General features: G+C 42.1%; 2 protein-coding genes across 2 annotated transcripts; both read right to left on the minus strand.

Moving 5' to 3' along the window:
- Positions 1-730: 730 nt before the first annotated feature.
- saraf (store-operated calcium entry-associated regulatory factor) lies at positions 731-21,103 on the minus strand. Its single transcript, XM_030418546.1, has 7 exons — positions 20,877-21,103; positions 6,326-6,504; positions 4,700-4,898; positions 4,334-4,615; positions 3,944-4,097; positions 3,735-3,832; positions 731-1,696 (listed from the first exon to the last, which is right to left on the minus strand). The coding sequence occupies exons 1-7, from the start codon at positions 20,941-20,943 to the stop codon at positions 1,671-1,673; spliced, it is 1,005 nt and encodes a 334-aa protein (XP_030274406.1). The 5' UTR covers positions 20,944-21,103; the 3' UTR covers positions 731-1,670.
- LOC115582541 (uncharacterized) lies at positions 9,621-11,922 on the minus strand. Its single transcript, XM_030418532.1, has one exon. The coding sequence runs from the start codon at positions 11,666-11,668 to the stop codon at positions 10,619-10,621; it is 1,050 nt and encodes a 349-aa protein (XP_030274392.1). The 5' UTR covers positions 11,669-11,922; the 3' UTR covers positions 9,621-10,618.
- Positions 21,104-21,606: the final 503 nt, after the last annotated feature.

Raw genomic sequence — 21,606 nt, forward strand, 5'->3', positions numbered from 1 at the left:
ACTAACTTTGTTTTTACTACTTGTATGTCAAAACATCATTAAAGCCTGGCACCATCACTAGAAATGTACTGATGGTACCGATTACAAAACCTGAACGTTGTGTATGGGCCGATACCGATGACCAATACAGATACCATCACACTAACAATATGCCTTAAGTCACCTCCAGTTTACAGATATCGCTACTTGCGCAGTAAAAATCTATTTGGCACAAACAGGTGTACAGGAAGCTGGGTCGCGTTTCTAATAGATAAATTACATGGTATCAGATCAGTACTCTTGTAGCTACTTGCTGATATGCACTCCAGCATTTTAGGCATCATTGGACTTTGTATTGAGAAGTTTTGGAAACATCAGGGCTCAGCTGAAAAAAATAGTTTTATAGTTAAAAAATAGCCTTAATCATATGTAATGTGAAGATCAGTCTGAAGTAAGATACAGAGATACATTGGGGGTGAAAATGCAATGGTGCATCCATATGACATAATCTTGGTAACTTGGTAACAAGTTAGAATTATGACAATACTGAGCATAGGAAGCACAAGATAATCACTTAAAAAAAATTATAGTAGCTTCCTATGCCAACTGTGTAGCAGTCTGACTTACAGCACCTCAAAGTGAACCATGTCCAAGAGAAAAACCTGTAAGTCACTGTCTATTTATGGAAGATACTGTAAAATCCAGCAAACAAGACGCAATGATCTTGCAAACCTGTTTGCAAACCTCAGGCTATTCTGGCAGTCAGTCAATTTATTGCATCACATCCGGATTTTACATTGTATGCTGATCACATCTATTATCTAATGAACAATATATGAATATAAATATTAATATAATAAGAGTTTCCCTGCACATGTTGTAGACTGTCGCTTAGCTTTATAGTTTATTGTAGGCCTTGGTTAAAATATATTTGCTGCAGCCTGTTTCAGCAGGCCTTGATGGAGAGCAAAGCCTCCTTATGTGTGAGTTAACATTTCTTAGTGCAAGCTAACATTTTAAACAAATTATGCTTTTGTGTGTCTGTGTGTTGCATGTGTCCACACCTTGTTTTGTATCTTGTTGTTTGCATCAATAGTGCAATGAGTATTCACTTCACACCCAATGGATGTGGGAGTGAATCATGCATGATTATCATTCATTGCCATTTTGTATCTGCTCTTGTTGCAGATAAGAAGATTCCTAATTAGCATCAGAATGCTCCTGCAAATTTAAACTGAGTTTATTCAATGATGATACAGAAAGCACAGTTTGGGCCTGCAGGTGAAGGCAATTAAAGCACTGACCAGACTAACAGGTCCACAGAGAAGAGGCTTCGGAAAGAAAACAGAGTAAAATGTACAGAGTGGATTCCCACTGGAAATATGTCTATCCTAGCTGAAAAATCTGACTAAGCCAATGAAAAACTGAACAGCTGTCATACAATGTTCTTCAAAAACAAGGCCTCCAGACTCAAGCTCAAACCACACGTTCACAGAAAAAAAAGTGCTTCCTGTCAGTAGCTGACATCAAAGTGACCTCAGAAGGAGCACAGAACTGAGCAGCGATGTTACTGTTGGATAAGATCATCTCAGTGTGAAGACAGGGTCTTTTCAGCTTCGCTGTTAGTACTGCACCAGTTCAAACTCTGGCAGCGCCATCCATTGTCAAGAATCTGTCCACGTCCACAGCTCCTATCTTCTTTTGGTTCCTCCAAAACCTGAAAACAAAGTTGATTATAAACAATATTAAACATCTGTATCCTCAATGCGCTGCAGTATTATAAACCAATATATAAGGCCAAGTCAACACCTCAAACTCATTGTTGCAAAACCATTCGCAATTTCTGCTTTGTTGCACGGTGCATTATCCTGTTAAAAGAGGGCACAGCCATCATGGAATACCGTTTCCATCAAAGGGTGTACATGATCTGCAGCAATGCTTAGGTAGATGGTACGTGTCAAAGTAACATTCACATGGATGGCAGGACACAAAGGTTTCCCAGCAGAACATTGCCCAAAGCATCACACTGCCTCCACCGGCTTGCATTCTTCCTATAGTGCATCCTGGTGCGATGTGTTCCCCAGGTAAGCGACACACACGCACCCGGCCATTCACATGATGTAAAAGAAAAACGTGACCAGGCCACCTTCTTCCATTGCACAATGGTCCAGTTCTGATGCTCACGTGCCCATTGTTGGCACTTTTAGCGGTGGACAGGGGTCAGCATGGGCACCCTGACTGGTGTGTGGCTATGCAGCCCCAAACACAACAAACTGTGATGCACTGTGTGTGCTGACACCTTTCTATCAGAACCAGCATTAACTTTTTCAGCAATTTGAGCAATAGTAGGTCATCTGTGGGATCAGACCACTGCGCTCCCCACGTGCATCAATGAGCCTTGACCGCCCATGACCCTGTCGGCGGTTCACCACTGTTCCTTCCTTCCTTGAACCACTTTTGATAGATACTGACCACTGTAGACCGAGAACAACCCACAAGAGCTGCAGTTCTGGAGATGCTCTGACCCAGTCAGGGCTCCAGACTGTGACCAAAATTTGAGACAGTGCGAAAAAAAAATTTATTTAGTTGCACATGTGTAAACAGTGAATTTGCCGGTGTTATTTTTTTTTTACACTGGTACGTGGAAGGGGCGAATTAAAGAATCCGGAATCACAGGTGGCAGGCCAATGTGTTTAAGAGGGGCAGAGAATGGGGAATGGCACTGTAAGTGGCTAATATGTCGAGGGGGAGTGTCCTAAAGTTGTTCCGAGCGCGGAAGGAGAAGGGTTCACTTTCAGCAAACAATGGCAAAAATGATTTCTTGAGCCTAGTAGTGTGCCAGAGTCAAATCCTAACCCAGAGAATGAGTCCGAGTCTGAAGACACAAATGTGGCGAAAAAAGGCAGAAAATACTGTTTTCGTGAAGAATGGCAGAGAGACGAATTCCATGAACTGCAAATTTTGCTGTCGATACCTGCAACATTTGGGGAACACAAAATTTGCAGGTAATGCTGGCACTGCACACCTAAAACATAACACACTGGTCAAACACAGTGCTAGTCTCAGGCATAAAATATGCCGTGACTTGTACTCCAATGAAAATGCAACTCCACTTTCAGCTGCATTTAGAAGGCAAGAGGCTGTTAATCACTGCACTGAGGAGGCCGAATTATTATTGAAGTTTAACTGGCCTTTTTCATTGCCAAGGAAGAACTACCCTTTACCAAATATAAAGGCCAACTCCACCTGCAAAGAAAGAACGGCGTGAAACGAAACTCAACTTACAATAATGACCGAATTATTATATTATATAATATATATTATAAAGTATATATATTTTATAGTCAATATAATTGATTTATGGTGTGCGCCCCTCACACTGAAGTTACAGTTCTCTATTAATGACATTCAGTGTTCAAAAATAAATTATATAGGTGCAAGCATAGGTGCGTGTGTGTCTGTTTGTGAAAAAGTTTAGGAACCATCGACCTATCACATCAGCGCACTATTTAAGGGAGGTCTCTAGGATGTCTATTGGATGACACAATAGTAATGCTCATAGGAGTGGGTGATGTTAATAAAGTCTTCTCATAGTCTCAGGTTTCTCAAACAAATAATCTAAAGGCAATAACACAACTAGACGTTTAGTGTTGACAACAATCCTTTCATCAATATCTGGGTGTGTGCAGATTGACCATTTGGTGTCATACATGTGTCTGTGTGTGGCTCTGTTAGCGAATATGTATTCTTTCTACCTGAAGCAGTGCGTGTCCCAGAGGAAGAGGAGTGGTTTCCAGCAGGAGGAGCTCTGCTGCCACTGTAACTGGAGTCGTTGTAATTGTTGGACTGACTTCTAGAAAACAAGAACAGCACAAACAACCTGAAGTCTCTGAGTGGAATCATGTACACTTTTGGTTTATTGGGCTTTCTTCATGCATTTCTCTCTCTTCATCTCTTCACTCACCTCTGACGACCAAAAAGATATCCCAGCACCCCACCCGTCCCCATGCCAGTCCAGAAGCTGCTGCCTGTGCCGGGAGAAGCGTGTCCTCTTGGGTACTGTTGTCCATGTGTGTAGTCACTGTGGAAACCGTAACCAGGGTTGGCACCAGAATAGCCTGAACACAAAAGCAGAACACATTCAAGGCTTCAGGAAGGTAGCTGTAAACTTATTTAATATATTAAAATAGTACAGCAAGCATCCAGCAATTTCTACAAGGGAAAAAAAATAATCTTGCACAACCTCACTAAAAAAGGGATACTCTAAATTTGCTTGTTTTCCGAGCAGAATATGCAGTGCAAACCAGACACCTGTTGTTGCTGTATGCACACTGTTTCATTCTGCATCAGCTACCTGTGTAATCAGGTTTGAATCCTGGGGGTGGAGGTCCTGCATTGGAGCCGTAGTGATTATCTCTGGGGTAACCAGCCTGACCATCGTCCTGTCCCTGCTGGGCCATGCTTCCGCTGAGGAACAGCTTGTAGATGCCGTAGGCTAAGAGCAGAAGCACAGCGACCACCAGCAGGCCTCCTGAGTCCTCACCGCCTGATGGGTACGAGCTCTGGTGGTGTTGGTGATGTTGATGCTTCTTTCCAGAGAAACCACTGAAGAAACTGGAGGCAAAGTCACCAAGACCTGAGACGGACAAGCAGAAACAGAATGTGTTTTAAAATACGTAGTCCTTGTGTGGAGATGTAGCTTAATGAATCTCTCCATCACCTCCAAATCCCTTGAATCCACTCTGGGAACCCCGGCTGTCTTGAGTCCTCCTCCGGCCCTCTTCAGTCAGTTCCAGTGTGTACTCCAGCCCACAGGAGCCCTTCAGTATGTAGGCATCGTCAGGGTTACTGTAGCCTTCACAGCTCACCTCAATGCGACCAAATCTGTATTTGTTGTCCATATCAGTTTTACACTCCCACTGTGAGGGAAGAGGAGGGAAATTAAAACCTTTCACCACAATATTCAAAACCTCATTAACTGCACTGTTGTACTGTCACAAGTAGACGTTCCACAGATCTCACTATATATAGTTTCTAACCATTTCATTTCCCCAAAAGTCTTATATTAATTTATTTCACATTCTTAGATGTGATAAAAAATTAATTGCATTGGAGACATATGAAATGTTATGTCATGGTACTTCTTTATCATTTAGGTTTTTTTTTAAAATAGATATTTTTCATACTTTTCACAGGCTATAATTTTAGATTCAGAGCTTTTATTTCATAGGTAGATAGTTGTACTCTTTTTGTATGTGTGCTACCTTAAGCAAGTGTTTTTCATTGGGTTTAGGACTTTTGCAAGTTACAGCTTGTGTGATGTCATACAATATAGAGCATATTAGCAAACTACTTCAAACTTTCATCAGCTAATTTCTGACACTGGGAAAACAAGTCTGGACCAGCGTAACCAAGAGGCAGCCATGATTGACATAATGAAGACCACGACAAAATAAAAGTATTGGCGTGGCAACAAGGAAAAGATCCCCGATTGGGTTCCCAGGCAATTGCATCTGTTTTGTAGTTGAGTTTTGAGTTGTAGCCTGATCCGCAAAAAAAATATGTTTGCATTAACATTTGAATAGTTGTGACCAAGCTGTGTACTGAGCATAACACATTACAGTGTAATTATCAACATATCAGATCCCTCTGATGGACAAACTCTTTAATGGACATACTGTTTCTACATGACCTCAAACTGACCTTTGGCAATTCTCAACTAACATTTCTTGTTATTTAAAGGCTGCCATGCCAAGTTATTTCCAAAATGTAATCAGAAAAAAAAGAGATTACTAGTTACTTTAACTTGACAGTAATTAGTTACTTTACAGCATTACTGTCCTTGTAGAGTAATGTGTTATTGATTACACTACTTTTGTGTTTTATATATCTGCCTGGGAGATTACCAGTCAGGCTCTGGTTACAATGCATGACAAAGTATGAGGCATCTGTTTTGATTTGTTCTTTTCAGATTTCTTTGGTGCTGAATGAGGGATTTCGCACCAGAATTTTATTTGACACAGTAAACTATTTTGACAAACAAATGATCATTTAAGGCTTTTTGTATGTTGAAAAGCAAAATATTCATTGGCTGCAGCCTCTTTAAAGTGAATTATTATTATTTTTTTAACCCTGAATTGAAGATCTTTGTGTTTTAGACAGTCGTCTGATTAAATGAGCCGTTTGAATTAATCAGCTTGGACTTCGGAATACTGTGATGCTAATTAATCACTATTTTGTGACATTTTGTAAACCAAATGATTATTGGAGAAAATAATCTTCAAAAGAATGAATAGTTGCAAGCCCTACTACCAAATCTTATACCTCACCTTATCTCCTTCCTCACCTGTACATCCACTCCGTCCCAGCCTTTGTTCTGACACTGGACCACCTCCGGGGTGAAGGAGTGGCAGCCTGCGGAGCCTCCAACACACTGAAGCTGAGAAACAGGACGGGAACGTCTCGCTGTGGTGTAGCGCCCCTTGTACAGAGTCAACACCTGGACATCCCGCAGCAGCACACTGCCTGCAGTGGGGAGAAGATAAAAAAAAACTTTTCATTCTAAGATTAAAAGTCAATTTGGAAACACGGAAAAACGCCTGCTCTGCAACAAAATGACTAGTACCACATTCATAGAATAATGACAAACCTCCTGAGTCTGCCACTCAGTGGCTATGTTGCATTATGGGAAATGTACACCAGGTTTTAAACAGCGGTCTACTGGTCTGCATTTCACCTCTATAACACTGTTAGATATCACCTTTTTATTCCACACATTCTTGAGACATGATGCCTACATTACCCACAACTCAAAAGAGCGGCTTAGTGACATCACTGGAGACAGATTAACAGATTACATCCACCTTTCTCTGGGGCCACGAAAGGCTTGATACTACTCTGTTCACATATGTGGTAGTACTCCAAGACCTGTAAACACACTTTAATTAGTCCCCCAAGAATCTGCAGAGAAAAAGTTTGAAATCCGCAAAGAGCAATTTTGATTCTGCGGAGAGCAATTCTTGATTCCACGGCTTATAAATTAAAATTCTGCAAACATTAAAAAATAATAATGAATTAAATATTCTCTTATGAAATTAATTGCAATACCAGAACACTGTAAAACATTGTGGAACCTACCATTACTGGTTTTAAAATAATTAACATCAACATTTTCTTTGTTGTTCTTTTTGTTGGGCAGATTTATTTGCAACATAAAAATGGGTGAAGGTTTAGGAACAGAAAGTGCCTACTGCATAGTGCAGATAGTAAATGTAAACATTCAGTAACAGCAATGAAATGCTGTCATAAAATGTGCAATCAAGTCCAAATTATAAACAGTTTTTTCTTTTGTAAACGTTTCCCACGTTCACCGGATGCAGTGGGTAGTGTACTTCTACTGTGAGTCTAGAGCCCAGTCTATCTGACAGCGACATCTAGTGGCTTGGATGAGAACTACATGCAAAATGTGATATTCCGCGGAAGGTCTTTGAATCCGCTGACAGCTGAGAGATCGGCGGTAATTTCTGCGATCGCAGAATCGCGGATTCCTGGTGGCAGTGGCGGTTCTAGACCAGTTTTAATAGGGGGGCCAGGTTGGGGCCGGCTTTTTTGTTAGGGGGCACATACAACCCGTAAAAAAGGATAAATCCCTCATTCAGACAAAGCAGTGTCTACAATTTCAGCAATTTTGATTGGGTAGTAAACTGCTGAGACACTTTATTTCTACCTTTCCCTTCAGAACAAACTCATAGCAAGAAATCTGTCATTGTATTATTAATGCAGACTCACTGTCAGGGGGGTCCAGACTCAGAGTTACGGGGGCACTAGCCCCTGTTGGCCCCCCCCCCTAGAACCGCCCCTGCCTGGTGGGACTATTTAATGGATAAAATTGGTGTGAAGAGTAAAAAATATTGTAAGACCTCTTTTACATAATCGAGCAAAAGTTCTATAAAAATTCTATATTGTTGCTGCACTAGGCAAATTAAGTGTATCAATAATGTAGATAGATAAATAGATAGATCTATATAGAAGATATCAAAGAGATATAAATATTAGTAAGTCGTAATCATTATGATTATTAGTAGTAGTAGTAGTAGTTACGTTAAGTGGTACACTGTAAAGAATTTCACTGTAAAATAACAGTAAAATACTGGCAGCAGGGACGGCAGTATTTTACTGTTATTTTACAATGCAACCACTGTTATTTATCTTAACAGTATATTACCGTATTTTTGGATTACGGTATATGACCATAGAATAATGATTGGTGTTGTGGTTATTTTACCATCATTTATCTAAAAGTATAATACCGTTTTTTGGATTAACGTACATAACGGTAGGGTAACTGGGTTATGGTAATTTTACAGCGCATCTTCCGTAATTTATTTAATAGTATATTACCGTATTTTGGATTACAGTACATTATAGTAGGAGAACTGTGGGTTATGGTAATTTTACAGTATATGCCAGTGTGTTATAAATGTGCTATTTTTGCATTCATATAAATCCTCACCAATTTAAAAACAAAGTATGCAGGGCTTCTCAAATACCCAGCCCTCGGCTACCACATTCATCCCGACAGCCAGTCAACATCCAAAAGTCCTACAATAAACACACAGCTTGACTTTTCTTGTATTTTACTAACTTCTTGCCTTCTAGTGTTTAGAGCGGATCAGAAACACATTCAGCAAGAACATGCATTCATCATTGTTCATCTGTCTCTGCTCAACTGAAGAAAAGTAGCAGGATAAGCTAGCGGAGGACACAGAGGAGAAGAGTAGCACTGATTGGACAGTACAACGAGCGCTCGCTCTGATACTGTTCTTAAGAACCAAGAACCAGAACTCACAGAGCAGAGCACTCACTCTAACACCGTTTCCCAGAACTGACAGTACAGAGCTCTCACTTTAAACTTATTCAACCGATAACTTATTTCACTTAATATCTCATTTAACTTAATAACTTCTACCAAACTGTCTGAACTGTTTCTGCCTTAGATGCAGACCTTTAAGTAATAAGTTCGAGAACCCTGGTATAGAACACAAGAGAATATACATTCCAAACATAGCTGTAGTTTCTTACAAAGTGCTCATTTGTACAGCAGACTTTGTAAGATTAGTAACATTGAGAACATTTGTATTACAAAAATGACATCTCCAATATAATCATTAGTGACAGGCTTTCCTGAACTCATAAGCATAACCTCAGGCGCTGAATTAAAATAGCATCAATAACAGTGTAACACTGATTTGATATGTATGTGTATATATATATATATATATATATATATATATATATATATATATATATATATATATATATATATATATATATATATATATATATATATATATATATATATATATGTGCTGCACTGGCTGGGACACCAGTGTTGAACTTCTTCAAAGAAAAATATATATATATATTATATTATATAGATCTTTTTCTTTATTAAAAAAATATCTCATGTTATTGGGCAAAATTGTAGTTTGTAAATTGAGTGGTTAAACTACAAAAAATTACCCAAAAGGTAGTTGAATTACTTGACGCAGCACAAAATATGAACTTAGTTTAACTACCAGCAAGTTACAGCAAATTGTAGTTAAGCTATGTAGTTCAACTACATGTAGTTTAAGTCTCCCCAACACTGTGTATAGGTTTAATTGATCTCACTCTTGGTTTGATTTGTATTCAATATTGAGCCAAATCCACTTACAGTTTAACATTGTAATACGTTAATAAAGTTTGATAAACAATACAATTACGTGATTAACCGTGATAGCCAAAAAGATTTTTATTGAACTTCTGTCAACATATTGTGGCGGGCATGAGCAGAAGCAAGTCTCACCGGACAGATATTTAATTTCGACACAGGTCCCGAATTGCCCAAATGGTAATGTACAGTGACTGCAATTTTACTCATCGCTTCAGACAGAAACGTTTCATGAATATAACCACCTGCCCCATCATACTTGGCCATGGTGGCACACTGCAAAATCAATGTCTATGCCAATTCAACATCAAACATCCTCAGAACACAACAGGACACAACAACAGTCAGAACATGTACAGGAAGCATCAAACCGAAACACATCACAACAACAGTCTCATCAACACTTAAGAATTCACTCCCATGAGTCTTTGCGACATCAGCGCTCCTCCGGTCTGAGGGATTTAATGCCTCGTTAGATAGCGTCAGACCACACTCCACACACTGGGCTCTCGGCTCTGTCTCGCTCCCTCCGTTTACAAAGCCCTACTTGATGAAGTCAGGATTATACTTGCGCAAAATGTTAGTCCTTTAGAGGGGGTCGACACCACTTTTGTCTTAATGTTTTCGTTTTAAAAACGTCTCCATCCTTTTGCTACAGGTGAGCGGCAAGCTGAATGTCTTCTTCTGTTCTTCTGTGAGCTTCTTAAACAACTTACTGACACATTACTGCCACCGTGTGGTCGGAAGCTGCATTGTAACTGAGCGTCTCATGTATAACAGCTTTTCTCTGGTGTCTTCAGTTAATAACCTATGCAGTCCCGCGGCCCTTGAGGTCCACAGGTGCAAAACTGACAGTTTTTTGCGGCCCTCTAGGTGGCGCTTGCGGCCCAAGCTTGGGCCGTGGCCCTATGGTTAAGAATCACTGAACTAGTTCTTCTGTTCTCTGTCAGATAAGAGTACAATCACCTCAGTAACAGGCCTGAGATATGTTTCAGCAACTCCTTGCTTCATGATCTTGACCTCAACTTTCCTTACTCTGTTGTCAGCACTGGGCAAGGTTCTCATGATAAGACCAATGGGCCACTCGTTGCGTTCGATTTGACCATCTTTAAGTAGGATGACATCGCCTTCCTGTACATTTCTCTTCTCACCCTGCCATTTCTTTCTCATTTGCAAAGCTGCAAGATACTCTATCCTCCATCTCTTCCAGAAGCAGTCTGCAAGACCTTGGACCTGTCTCCATTGGCTCTTGTAAAGGTCTTTGAGTTCAAAATCTCCAGGTGGCACTGACACCACACTGGACTTTTGGGTCAGAAGCATCGCCGGTGAGAGAACTTCAGGAGTTTGAGAGTCGGTTGAGACAGGAACCAATTGTCCTGCATTCATTATAGCCATGACTTCAGCCATAAGAGTGGTCAATACCTCGTGTGTGAGGCGAGTTGTTGAGGATTTCAGCAGCAGACAATCAAGGATGCATCGCACCACACTGATCATCCTTTCCCACACTCTGCCCATGTGGGACGAATGAGGTGTGTTAAATTTCCATGTACAGCCTTGATCCTGAAAGTACTCTTTGATCTCTGGGTCACTGATGTTCATCTTCAGTTCCTTGCAGGCTCCAGTGAAATTTGTGCCTTGATCTGACCGGAGGTGTTTCACTGGTCCTCTGATTGACAAGAAGCGTTGCAAGGCATTAATGAAGCTTGAAGTTGACATTGTCTCCACAACTTCCAGATGCACTGCTCTGGTGTTCAAACAAGTGAACATCACAGCCCATCTTTTACTTTCAGCACCGTGGCCTCTTGTGCGGTGGGATGTGACATTCCATGGCCCAAACACATCCAGGCCAAAATGTGTGAATGGTGGATCCACTTTGACTCTGTCTGCAGGCAAGTTAGCCATTTTTTGTACCTCCAGCCGTCCTCTCAGCTTCCTACAGGTAACACACTTATGGATCACGCTGGAAATCAGTCTCATGGCTTCAACAATTCACATTTCTACTGTGCGTAAGGCACCTTCGGAGAACTGATGGCCTTGGTGAGCTACTTGGTCGTGGTAATGCCCGACTAGCTTTATGCTGTACACACTGTATAATTACTGTTTTTGCTTGTGAGAGGTCCATAGCGTGCAGACTAGGGCTGAAGGATATGGACAAAATTTCATATCTCGATATTCATGCCAGATATCTCGATATTGATACGATACGATATGACTACGAGTTCGGTGAAAACCAAGCATTTTTCAGAAAAATAAAGAGATTATGTCAAGCCATATACAAATGGTTGATAGAGAAGTCTTTACCAAATAATCACAAACTCACTACAGAGACAAATATATATGAAGTAACAACAGTGAAGGGAGGGAGAAGATTAAACGAACTATGTGCATTTTTACAAGATGAACGATGACATCCTAATCTGGAGAGAAAGAGTGAGAGTGAAGATCGAGACTCAGCAGCTTCAGGTTATCGCTGGTAAAGTACCAGTGGAATCTAGAAAGACTATGAAGTCAGAGAATTAACGGATCAAAACAGAGTAAACGGCAGCTATCCGGGCTCAAATCCACAGAGCGAGCGGCCGCAGTGTCCGCTCCTGCTGCCCCAGCCAGCCCCCCCCCACACACACACCAGCCTGCTGCCTGCGCAGCCGCGTGAGAGGGGAGAGACCCCGGCGCTGCTGCAGAGGAGCCGTGGACTGCGATGACTCTGAGCAGCATGTGAATTACAATATAATATATTTCTCGTCTTTCCCCTGATGATCTGAATAAGTTGCTAAATCTAGCGAGAAAGTTGCCAAGTTGGCAACACTAGTTTGTAGTGTGTGTGTGCGCAGAGACGTTCTACTATTGTAGAGACAGATCACTCTGATCATTTTGAATGGGGAGATCTGCGACGCCAAAGATGGCGCATATCCCGCCCCTTTCACCAACAGCCAATCACCTGCGTTGTCACAGCCGAACCGGGAAAATTATAGCCCAATCATGTTGTTTCACCAGCGCATGCGCTCACGTAGTTTTTACAACAGAGACCATCAAAGTCCTTCACGTCTCTGTCTTTATCTAATTTATAGAGTGAATGATAAGAAATGATGTATTAGACTTTTTCTGGTCCATACATCAATGGTCAGGTAGAGTAGAGCCAGAGCACAGCAGCCGGCACAGATTCAGCCGTATGATGGACCTCGGTGTCGTAAATCCGCGCGCATGCGCAGTGAAGTTCTCCCTGTAGGAAAAGAGCGTTTTAAACATAATTTCTAAGGTAAAGTCGATGTTTTTTGGTTTTTATTTGTATCTTATTTCACTGGCGAGCATGTCTGTATGTTTTTTTCCGTCCTGCTATCACATTAAAGGGTGGATTTGACCATGCCTCCATTCATTTAGATAGGGGTCTGGTCTCTTTGGGCTTTTCGAGGCGTCGCCAAGATGGCCGCCGAGTGGCATGACTTGCCTAGAAGGACTTTGGTGTGCGTCTCAGTCTCCATCTCCCTCACTCCCGCCCTCGTATGTTTGTCATTGGTTGGCTTCAGCTGTCGATCCAAAGCAAGCATGAAATAAGGTTTGTGATTGGCTGGCCTTAGCGTTGCGTTCAAGGGCAATCGTAAAAACGACGTTTGTTGTAACTGCCAGAGCTGTACATGCAGGACGAGCAGGGGGGAATCTATATCGTTTATATCGTTGCTTTTTCAATATGAATATCTTGAATGTTCATATCTAGATATAGATACAATAACGAGATATCGTTCAGCCCTAGTGCAGACCATTACAGCAGTGCCAGCCTGTGCACTTTCCTGTGTGAGAAGTCTTAGAAAATGACCTTGCAATGTGGATGAGCATTTTCATTGCTCTCACAAGAGATTTCCAATTTGAGAAACGTTTGAATCTATGTGACCCTAGCATCTGCTCCGTAACCTTTGTGGCAAGAGATGTGATCTGAGGACGGATCTCTGCATCCAACGATGGCTCCGCAAGTTTTTAGGATTCAGCCGATTCGTACACATCAAAATCTGCCTGCTTTAACAACCCAGGGCCAGAGAGCCAAAGGCTGTGCTGTAGGTGAGCTGCCTGAATGCACCTTGTTCCTTCATCAGCTGGATTCTGATCAGTGCTGACATGATGCCACTAGTCTGGTGTTGAGGACCTCCAGATCCTGGTCACTCTGTTTGCCACGTACACATATGTTTGCCACGAATAGACGAGTGCTGTTGTGAATGTATCCAAGGACGATTCTACAATCTGTGTAGAAGGTGACTCTGTGCAGATCAATGTCGCTCTCCTCTGTAATCAGTTCCGTCAGTTCGACTGCTAAGACGGCTGCACATAGCTCCAAGCGTGGAACTGTGTGAGCAGAGCAGGCCCGGTTCTAGACTGCCTTGATTGGGGGGGCAGTAAGAAATGTTGATGGGTCACCAACTGCTACTGTTTTGAGTGCCATACGGATGACGTTTTTTTGTATGCCTACCAGTCTATGATGCCAACCCAGACGTAAGCATCACAGATTCGCCGTGGTTCCATCGGCAAAGCTCTAACAGGAATTCTTTTTCTGGACTGACGAAGAAAACTAATTCTGTGGCCAACAAATTATTGATGTCAGTCTACTAACATATTTTCAATTCAAATTTGAAGCTACAATGTAATTGGCATTTTACATTTTAAGCCCACCTCCACCTCCCCGATGTAGGACAACTTTATCAATGCCCAATTATAATTAGTTATCTAATATTAAATGAAATCTCAACCTAAATATTGCGCAACTGGCAGATAGAACTTTTGACGCACGGAAAGAACACACACTTTTGAGCCCCAGTGATGCTATAAACAACTGCACCAAAACATGGACATATCAATGCACAACCCCAATGCATAAAAAAAACTAAATCATCAGAGCCAGCCATTCCATAATAAAAATGTCTTGCCATCATTCGTTATCCGTTTTTTATCTCTTCTAGATGAAGCTGCACTTGATTTTAAAAACAAATCCAGTGCTTCCTCTAAGATTTTTTTCAGCAGCGAGGGCAGGCTCTCCGGGGAGCCGTGGCGGCGTAAACGAATGACACTTGACTGCAGATTTTACTTTTATGCCCAGCATAATCCCCCTTTTTATCGAATGGCTGGCATGGAAAAGGGCTTTTTAAAGGCTGAATGTAAAAATAAAAAATAATAACAAAAATACAACAATAAAATAATTTAAAAAAAAACAATAAATAATAATTTCTTGATGGGGCTGTAGAATCAGTGGCAAAGATTGCACCCAGGCTCAGAACAATGAATTTTTCTGGGCTTTGAGAAATATTTGAACAAGCTTATCTGAAAATGCAGTCAGCAGATACATCATAGCGTGTATATATTCGCTTAATGCTATCAATTAGTTTACTCACGTTAGCGACACTGAGTTGAGTTGGCACCGGGCCCAATTAATTAAGCTACCGATATGTTACGTAACCTTACCTGGCCATCAATATTTTGCGAATGTCTATAGAATTTATAAAATCTATTATAAGTTTTCTTAAGCTAATAAGTCTACCTTTTCTCCGGTGAGTCGTTGCCCTATTTTCAAGACGACACTCCTCTGACTCTCCGACCTGGTGCCTGGGTGCTTGACGTGATGTCACTTTCAAGGCCGTGCTCTCGCGAGTAATTAACGTCGATGGCACTGGTAAGTTATTGGGGGAGGGCGGGGGGATCTACTCCGAAGAATAGATACTGAGCAAGATAGTTATCCAGTTTACCCCAGCACTCGCGACATCCGACCAAGTGCAGGACTCTGCTGTGAAGGTGGAGATATGATGCGGCGGTGGTGTATTTGCAACAATTAAAAAAAAAAAAAAGAAAAAAAAAAGAAATTTGAAGGAGCGGCGGCTAGGATTTAGGAGTGGCGGGCCGCCACTCCCAAATGAATGTAGAGGAAACACTGAAATCAGTCTGTTTGCAGCATTTTTCACCGTCAGCCTACAGTGCTCTCAGATTTCTCTCTCTCTCTCTTTTCTCCGCTCACCCCTTGTGTCGCTTGATGCCTCGATTAATTTTTTTGCTAGCTTAATCTCAGTCGGCTTCCAATTTTCAATCTCCAACTTTCAACAACCACGCAGACGCGGTCCACTCGATTCAGTCTTGAAATTCCCAGAAGGCATTGCTTCATTTTTAACTTTTGCAAACAAATAATCAAATAAAAAAATGGAGGTAGATTTGTATTATTTCAAACCATGCACGTTTTTGAACATCTAAATAAGAAATTCACTACAAAAGAATGCAGACTGATGTAAAAGTTTGTGACTGTAGAGGGTAACCATGACTGTGATATAGAGACTTGTATGTGGTATATAAATACTGATCAGATTTGTAGTTTAGCAGATGTAAAGGAATTGGAGAGAATAAGTTATCATTTAGCCTTTGAATAACGCTAGACAAGGAACAGAGAGATTAGTCAACCGTCCCGGAAGAATTTGTGGTTCCTCTTAGTGATGGGAATGCCAGTTCTTTTTTACTGTACTGAATCTCTAGAATCCGCTCATTAAAATGATTCGTTCCCCGAATCGTTCAGTGCTCTCCAACTCCCTGAACTGATAAACAGCCAAACAATCCGTCATTCAGTTCATGATTCAGTCCTGAGGTTCGCGTTCACTTACTGAGGGACGGTGCGTTCACGGACTATAGTACACAATCATTCGCGGGAGACGCAGCGTTGCTTTTGAGTGGTATACATGCACTAAAATCATTACACGGTGAAAGTGTCCTCTGTGCACAGTAAAATCACTTAACATGATGCTACACGGATGTAAGCAAGACAGCGCTAATTTTAGCAGTACGGTTACTGAACGTGAATCAACTCCTCTGCCCTGAGTGAGTGACACAGCGCCACTTTCAGCACAGTAAATGAACGAGAATCACGTCCTCAGCGACAGTTCTCTGTGTGCAGTAGGCTCGTGAATCATGAACGAATCACAGCGCGAACGTGAATCACGTCCTCACAGTTCTCTGTGTGAGTCGCGGCAGTCCCACTCCCGGCCGGCATGCTCGCAGCTGAGCTCAACTGAACTGAGAAAGGAACGATCAGTTCATGAAGTGAATCCGTTCAGTTCGTTCACTCAAAAGATTTGTTCGTTCGAACGGCATGTTCACAACACTAGTTCCTCCTCTGGCATCCGCCCAGGTTTAAGATTGTCAGTTTGTCACATACATTTTGCCCCACCACCAAATTTCCCAAATTCATCGTGGTAGATATGAAGGGAGGTTGGGAAATTTAGTGGTGGGGCAAAATCTAAGTTTCTTTATAATCTGTGACAAAGCAATTTTGTAAACAGCGCTATAAAAATAAATAAATAAATCTTGTCTAATTGGTTGATGCTATATTATTGTGCACCACTTTCTCGCGCTTTGGAAAGTCGTGTGTGCCTGCCTGGGTTCCCTGTTTCTTCCTGCCAGATGCCAGCAGCCTCAGACTAGCCGCTGTCGGAGGCTCCGGCCCCAGGAAGTAACGTTAAACAGTGGCCGGCGGCGCTAACCTGAATTTACAGGTTATGATGTCCCCTCTCACTAACGTGTGTTGTTTAATCCTGTCGGCGGGGGTGGGTGAGGCTCGTGGGCCAACAGGACTAACAGCGGGGCTGGCAAGGGTTGAAAGTCGAAACCCGCTTCACAACCGGTACGTAGCCTGCCCGTGTGACGCTTCCCATGCCACGGAGCGGGACAGTGACAAACTCGGCAGCAGCCGCCGATGGGACTAGGCTACTACTAGCAGTTGCTAACCGACATGCTAACAACTAACAAGCCTGGAGTGCCCATAGTATCTAATGTGATGCTAACTGAGAGAAGCTGCTACTGACGGTACAGTACAAGAGAGAGAGAGACACCAGCTCTGTTGGCAGAAGAGCTGTGGACTGTGATTACTCTGAGCAGCATTTATGGGAATATGTTACAATATTATATATTTGAATATACTTTTTTTTTTCGGAATGAAGCGGGGTCGGTTTGGTGGGGCAGCTGAAGCAATTGGGGGGTCATTGCCCCCTCGTGCCCATGCCTAGAACCGGGCCCGGAGCAGAGGATGGTGTTAGCTTAGCTTTGCCCATGATAAAGCCGACATGGCACTGACCATCGGTGTCTGTAACCCTGAGGTATGCGACAGCTGCTATAGCCATGGTAGATGCATCTGAAAAGATACATCTCTCTCTTTTGAGTGTAAGACAATGACACTGGTACATAGGGTCTGAGTATTTGATCATCTGAGTTATACTCAAGGGCAAATCTTTCCAAAGGCTGTAACACAAAGAGAATGCTGCACACACTAGGCCGCTAGCTCATCAACTGAGCACTAGTGTTGTCTCGGTCGCGAACGTACCGTTCAAACGAACAAATCTTTTGAGTGAACGAACTGAACGGAATCACTTCATGAACTGATTCGTTCCTTTCTCAGTTCAGCTGAGCTCAGCCGCGAGCATGCCGGCTGGGAGTGGAACTGCTGCGACTCACTCGTCAATCTTTGGCGAACGACGCAGCCAGCATGCGGGCGGGGAGGGACTGTTGTTGACGCCTGAGCGAACGTGACTCGTGATTCGTTCACTGCGAACGAACTACATGTATCACTCAGTGAACGCAACACTCTCTGACTCTGAGTGATTCAAACTGCCCTGCACACAGAGAACTGTGAGGATGTTATTCACGTTCCTGCTGTGATTCGTTCATGATTCGTGAACCTACTGCACACAGAGAACTGTCGCTGAGGACGTGATTTTCGTTCACGTACTGTGCTGAAAGTGGCGCTGTGTCACTCACTCACTCACTCAGGGCAGAGGAGTTGATTCACGTTCAGTAACTGTACTGCTAAAATTAGCGCTGTGTTGCTAACATCCGTGTATCATGTTAAAGGAGTCATCACCTGGTTTTTTACATATCCAGTCCCTCTTGGATCGCTTTGGATCAATTCTTAAAACTTATTAGAAATTTTTTTTTTTTTAAAAATCAAACATCGAGCTTGTTCTGACACTTTTTCATACCGCGACTTTCTCACGCGAGATTATGCGCGAGGTTTTGACCGGTCCGGATGTGCATTGTATTAATATGTAATGAGGCGCACGTTGATTGGCCGCAGGAAGGACAGAGCCGGAATGGGGGACGAGCCTGCATGCACACAGACTCCAAAACATAAACAGCCCCCTGTCATGGCGCACGCACTAAATGACGAACCTTACGGAATTCAAGCATTTATGTACGAGCCAGAGTCGGAAACCGAATGGGAGAGTGAAGAGGCAGAGAGGGTGGAAGAGACACGTTTACAGCAGGACGTCTCTGAATGGTAAATTCTTTTTTTTTTCCTTATTACTTTTCACACTCGTGTTTTACATGTAAGACCTGAGGTTTAATGCTGGCGGTCACGATGTATGGCGTGAAAATGACAGAGAAATAAGCAGATTCGGCGTGCTCACTATGGCTGAGGACGGCTGTGAGCTGATGTTTATGCAAGTAGCCTCCTGTGGTAATGTCACCACAGGAGCAGAGTCAAAATCTCCTGCTTTAGGAACGCGCACTATTGTGCGCTATTCCTGTTCGGAAAAAGAGCCAAAGCGAAAAAAATAAGCCACTTTCAGACTCCAGCTTTTCAGGCAAGTTTCAACAGAGGTCCAACACCAATATGCATGATTTAACGAGAGAAATTGCGATTTCCGGGTGATGACTCCTTTAAGTGATTTTACTGCACAGTAAAAGTCACTCACGTTCGCGAACGACCTGCTGAGGATGCAAATCACGTTCGCGGCGTCGCTCAGTTCGTTCATTGAACGACCTGCTGAGGACGTGAATCACGTTCGCGCTGTCACTCACTCATGATTAGCGTCGCTGAGGACGTGATTCTCACACGTACTGTGCTGAAAGTGGCGCTGTGTCACTCACTCACTCAGGGTAGAGGAGTTGATTCACGTTCAGTAACCGTACTAAAATTAGCGCTGTGTTCCTAACATCCGTGTAGCATCATGTTAAATGATTTTACTGTGCACTGAAGACACTTTCACCGTGTAATAATTTTAGTGCATGTATACCACTCAAAGCAGTGCTGCGTCTCCCGCGAATGATTGTGTACTATAGTCCGTGAACGCCCCATCCCTCAGTAAGTGAACGTGAACCTCAGGGCTGAATGATGAACTGAATGACGGATCGTTTGGCTGTTTATCAGTTCAGGGAGTTGGAGAGCACTGAAGGATTTGGTGAACCAATCTTTTGAACGAATCATTTTAATGAATGGATTCTAGAGAATAAGTACAGTAAAAAGAACTGCCGTTCCCATCACTACTGAGCACATGGTGAGAAAATGAAACTTAAGAAAATCAACTATACCAAAGACCACCAGCAGGCGGCGACAAACGGTTCAGAGAACAGCACAATGCCTTACCTTATTACTAAACTATTTACTGAAAGGCTGGAAAATTAGTGTGCAATTAAGTTAGTTAAGTTAAATTAATAAATGATAAGATAATGACATAATTTTTGCAGTAAACAAACTTTATGAAGGTCAGCAACACCTACGGCTAATTGAGCTCAAGCTAGCTACAGAGCTTGCTTCACTTAGCCCTATTTAGCAAGCTGAACTAATGAAACATACCTAATGCAACTTCTGAAATGTCAACAGTTCAATAATCATGCAGACAAAACAACACTGGACACTACCTATTTCGGGAGATAAGCATAATTTTACTTTACCTGCTCTGTTGAACTCCAAATGGACCTCTCTGGCTGGAATGATATAACAGAGCTGTGCTCTCCAAAGTCAAGTTCAGGAATAACCAGTTAGGTTACATATTGTCACTCAAAAATTAGTAGTTTGAGGAGTTTGATCAGTAAAGAAGTGCTATCATCGAAATACAAACATAAGCCCGTATTTTACAAATATTATAAAATACAGTAGGATACTGTTGGAAATCCACTGTAAATAAGCAATTCGTTACAGTGTATGTTTATCTCTTATCTAAATGTATTTGATATTATAATATTGACAGGGGTGGGTCACAATGTGAGCTAAACTGGCAGGACGTGACAGGTAGTACAGGACCAGTCAGGTTAGCGATCACTGTGAGACATCTGTGTTAGCAGCTCTATACCCCTGCACGGAAGTTGTGTGTTTCGTCTGTCTGTGAATAAAAACACAACTCCGACATCACATTCAAAAGGTGCTGTAGCAAAAGTCCACGGATGCCAAACTTACCGTCATCCCAACTCCTGGTGTGTACGAGCAGTAGGAACTGCAATATAACTATAAATAACTGTTTCATAACTTTGCTGTGTACTGCAACAATTTCTCCCGACAGTCGTTGTTTCTTTCAACGACTAAAGCGTTTAATAAAATGTCGGCGTTACGTCTGAGTTGTGCTGAAAGCGAAACACAAGCAACCTTCATTTCCGTATTGCGTCATCTGTTTTTCCTGTTTCCACAACCAATGGGAAACGTGCACGACTGTCGTGTTGAGACAGGCTCTGAACTCACGAAGTGCAGCATGATGTAAATGTATGAAATCTGTAATAAGTAGGGGCTTTAAAAAAAAAACAGTCACTCATTGCGCTGATGTAATATAGCATTTCTATACAGATATACGGTTGATGTAACACAGTTTCGGCTGTATTTTGGTATTAAATATGAGTACAAGTCAAAAAATTTAGGAATACTGTCATTAAGTTACTTCACCACTGTTTTTGCTAGAGACTTACAAGAGGCAAATCCAACTAAGAGTTACTGGAAGACTTAAGTTTCTTACATGGACAGTTGGACTTTTAGCTCATAACTGAAGGTAGCCTATATGTCCTGTTACTGTTTGAGAACAGAAATGCATGGCTACATCCAGATGTGTTGACTGGAGGCTGTAGGTTGTCACTTGGATTTTGTCCTTTTCCGGCTTTAGGGATTTTAAATCTAGAGCCGAGAACAAGCACAACAAACA

This window comes from Sparus aurata, chromosome 1 (assembly GCF_900880675.1).
Source record: "Sparus aurata chromosome 1, fSpaAur1.1, whole genome shotgun sequence".
Taxonomy (NCBI): domain Eukaryota; kingdom Metazoa; phylum Chordata; class Actinopteri; order Spariformes; family Sparidae; genus Sparus; species Sparus aurata.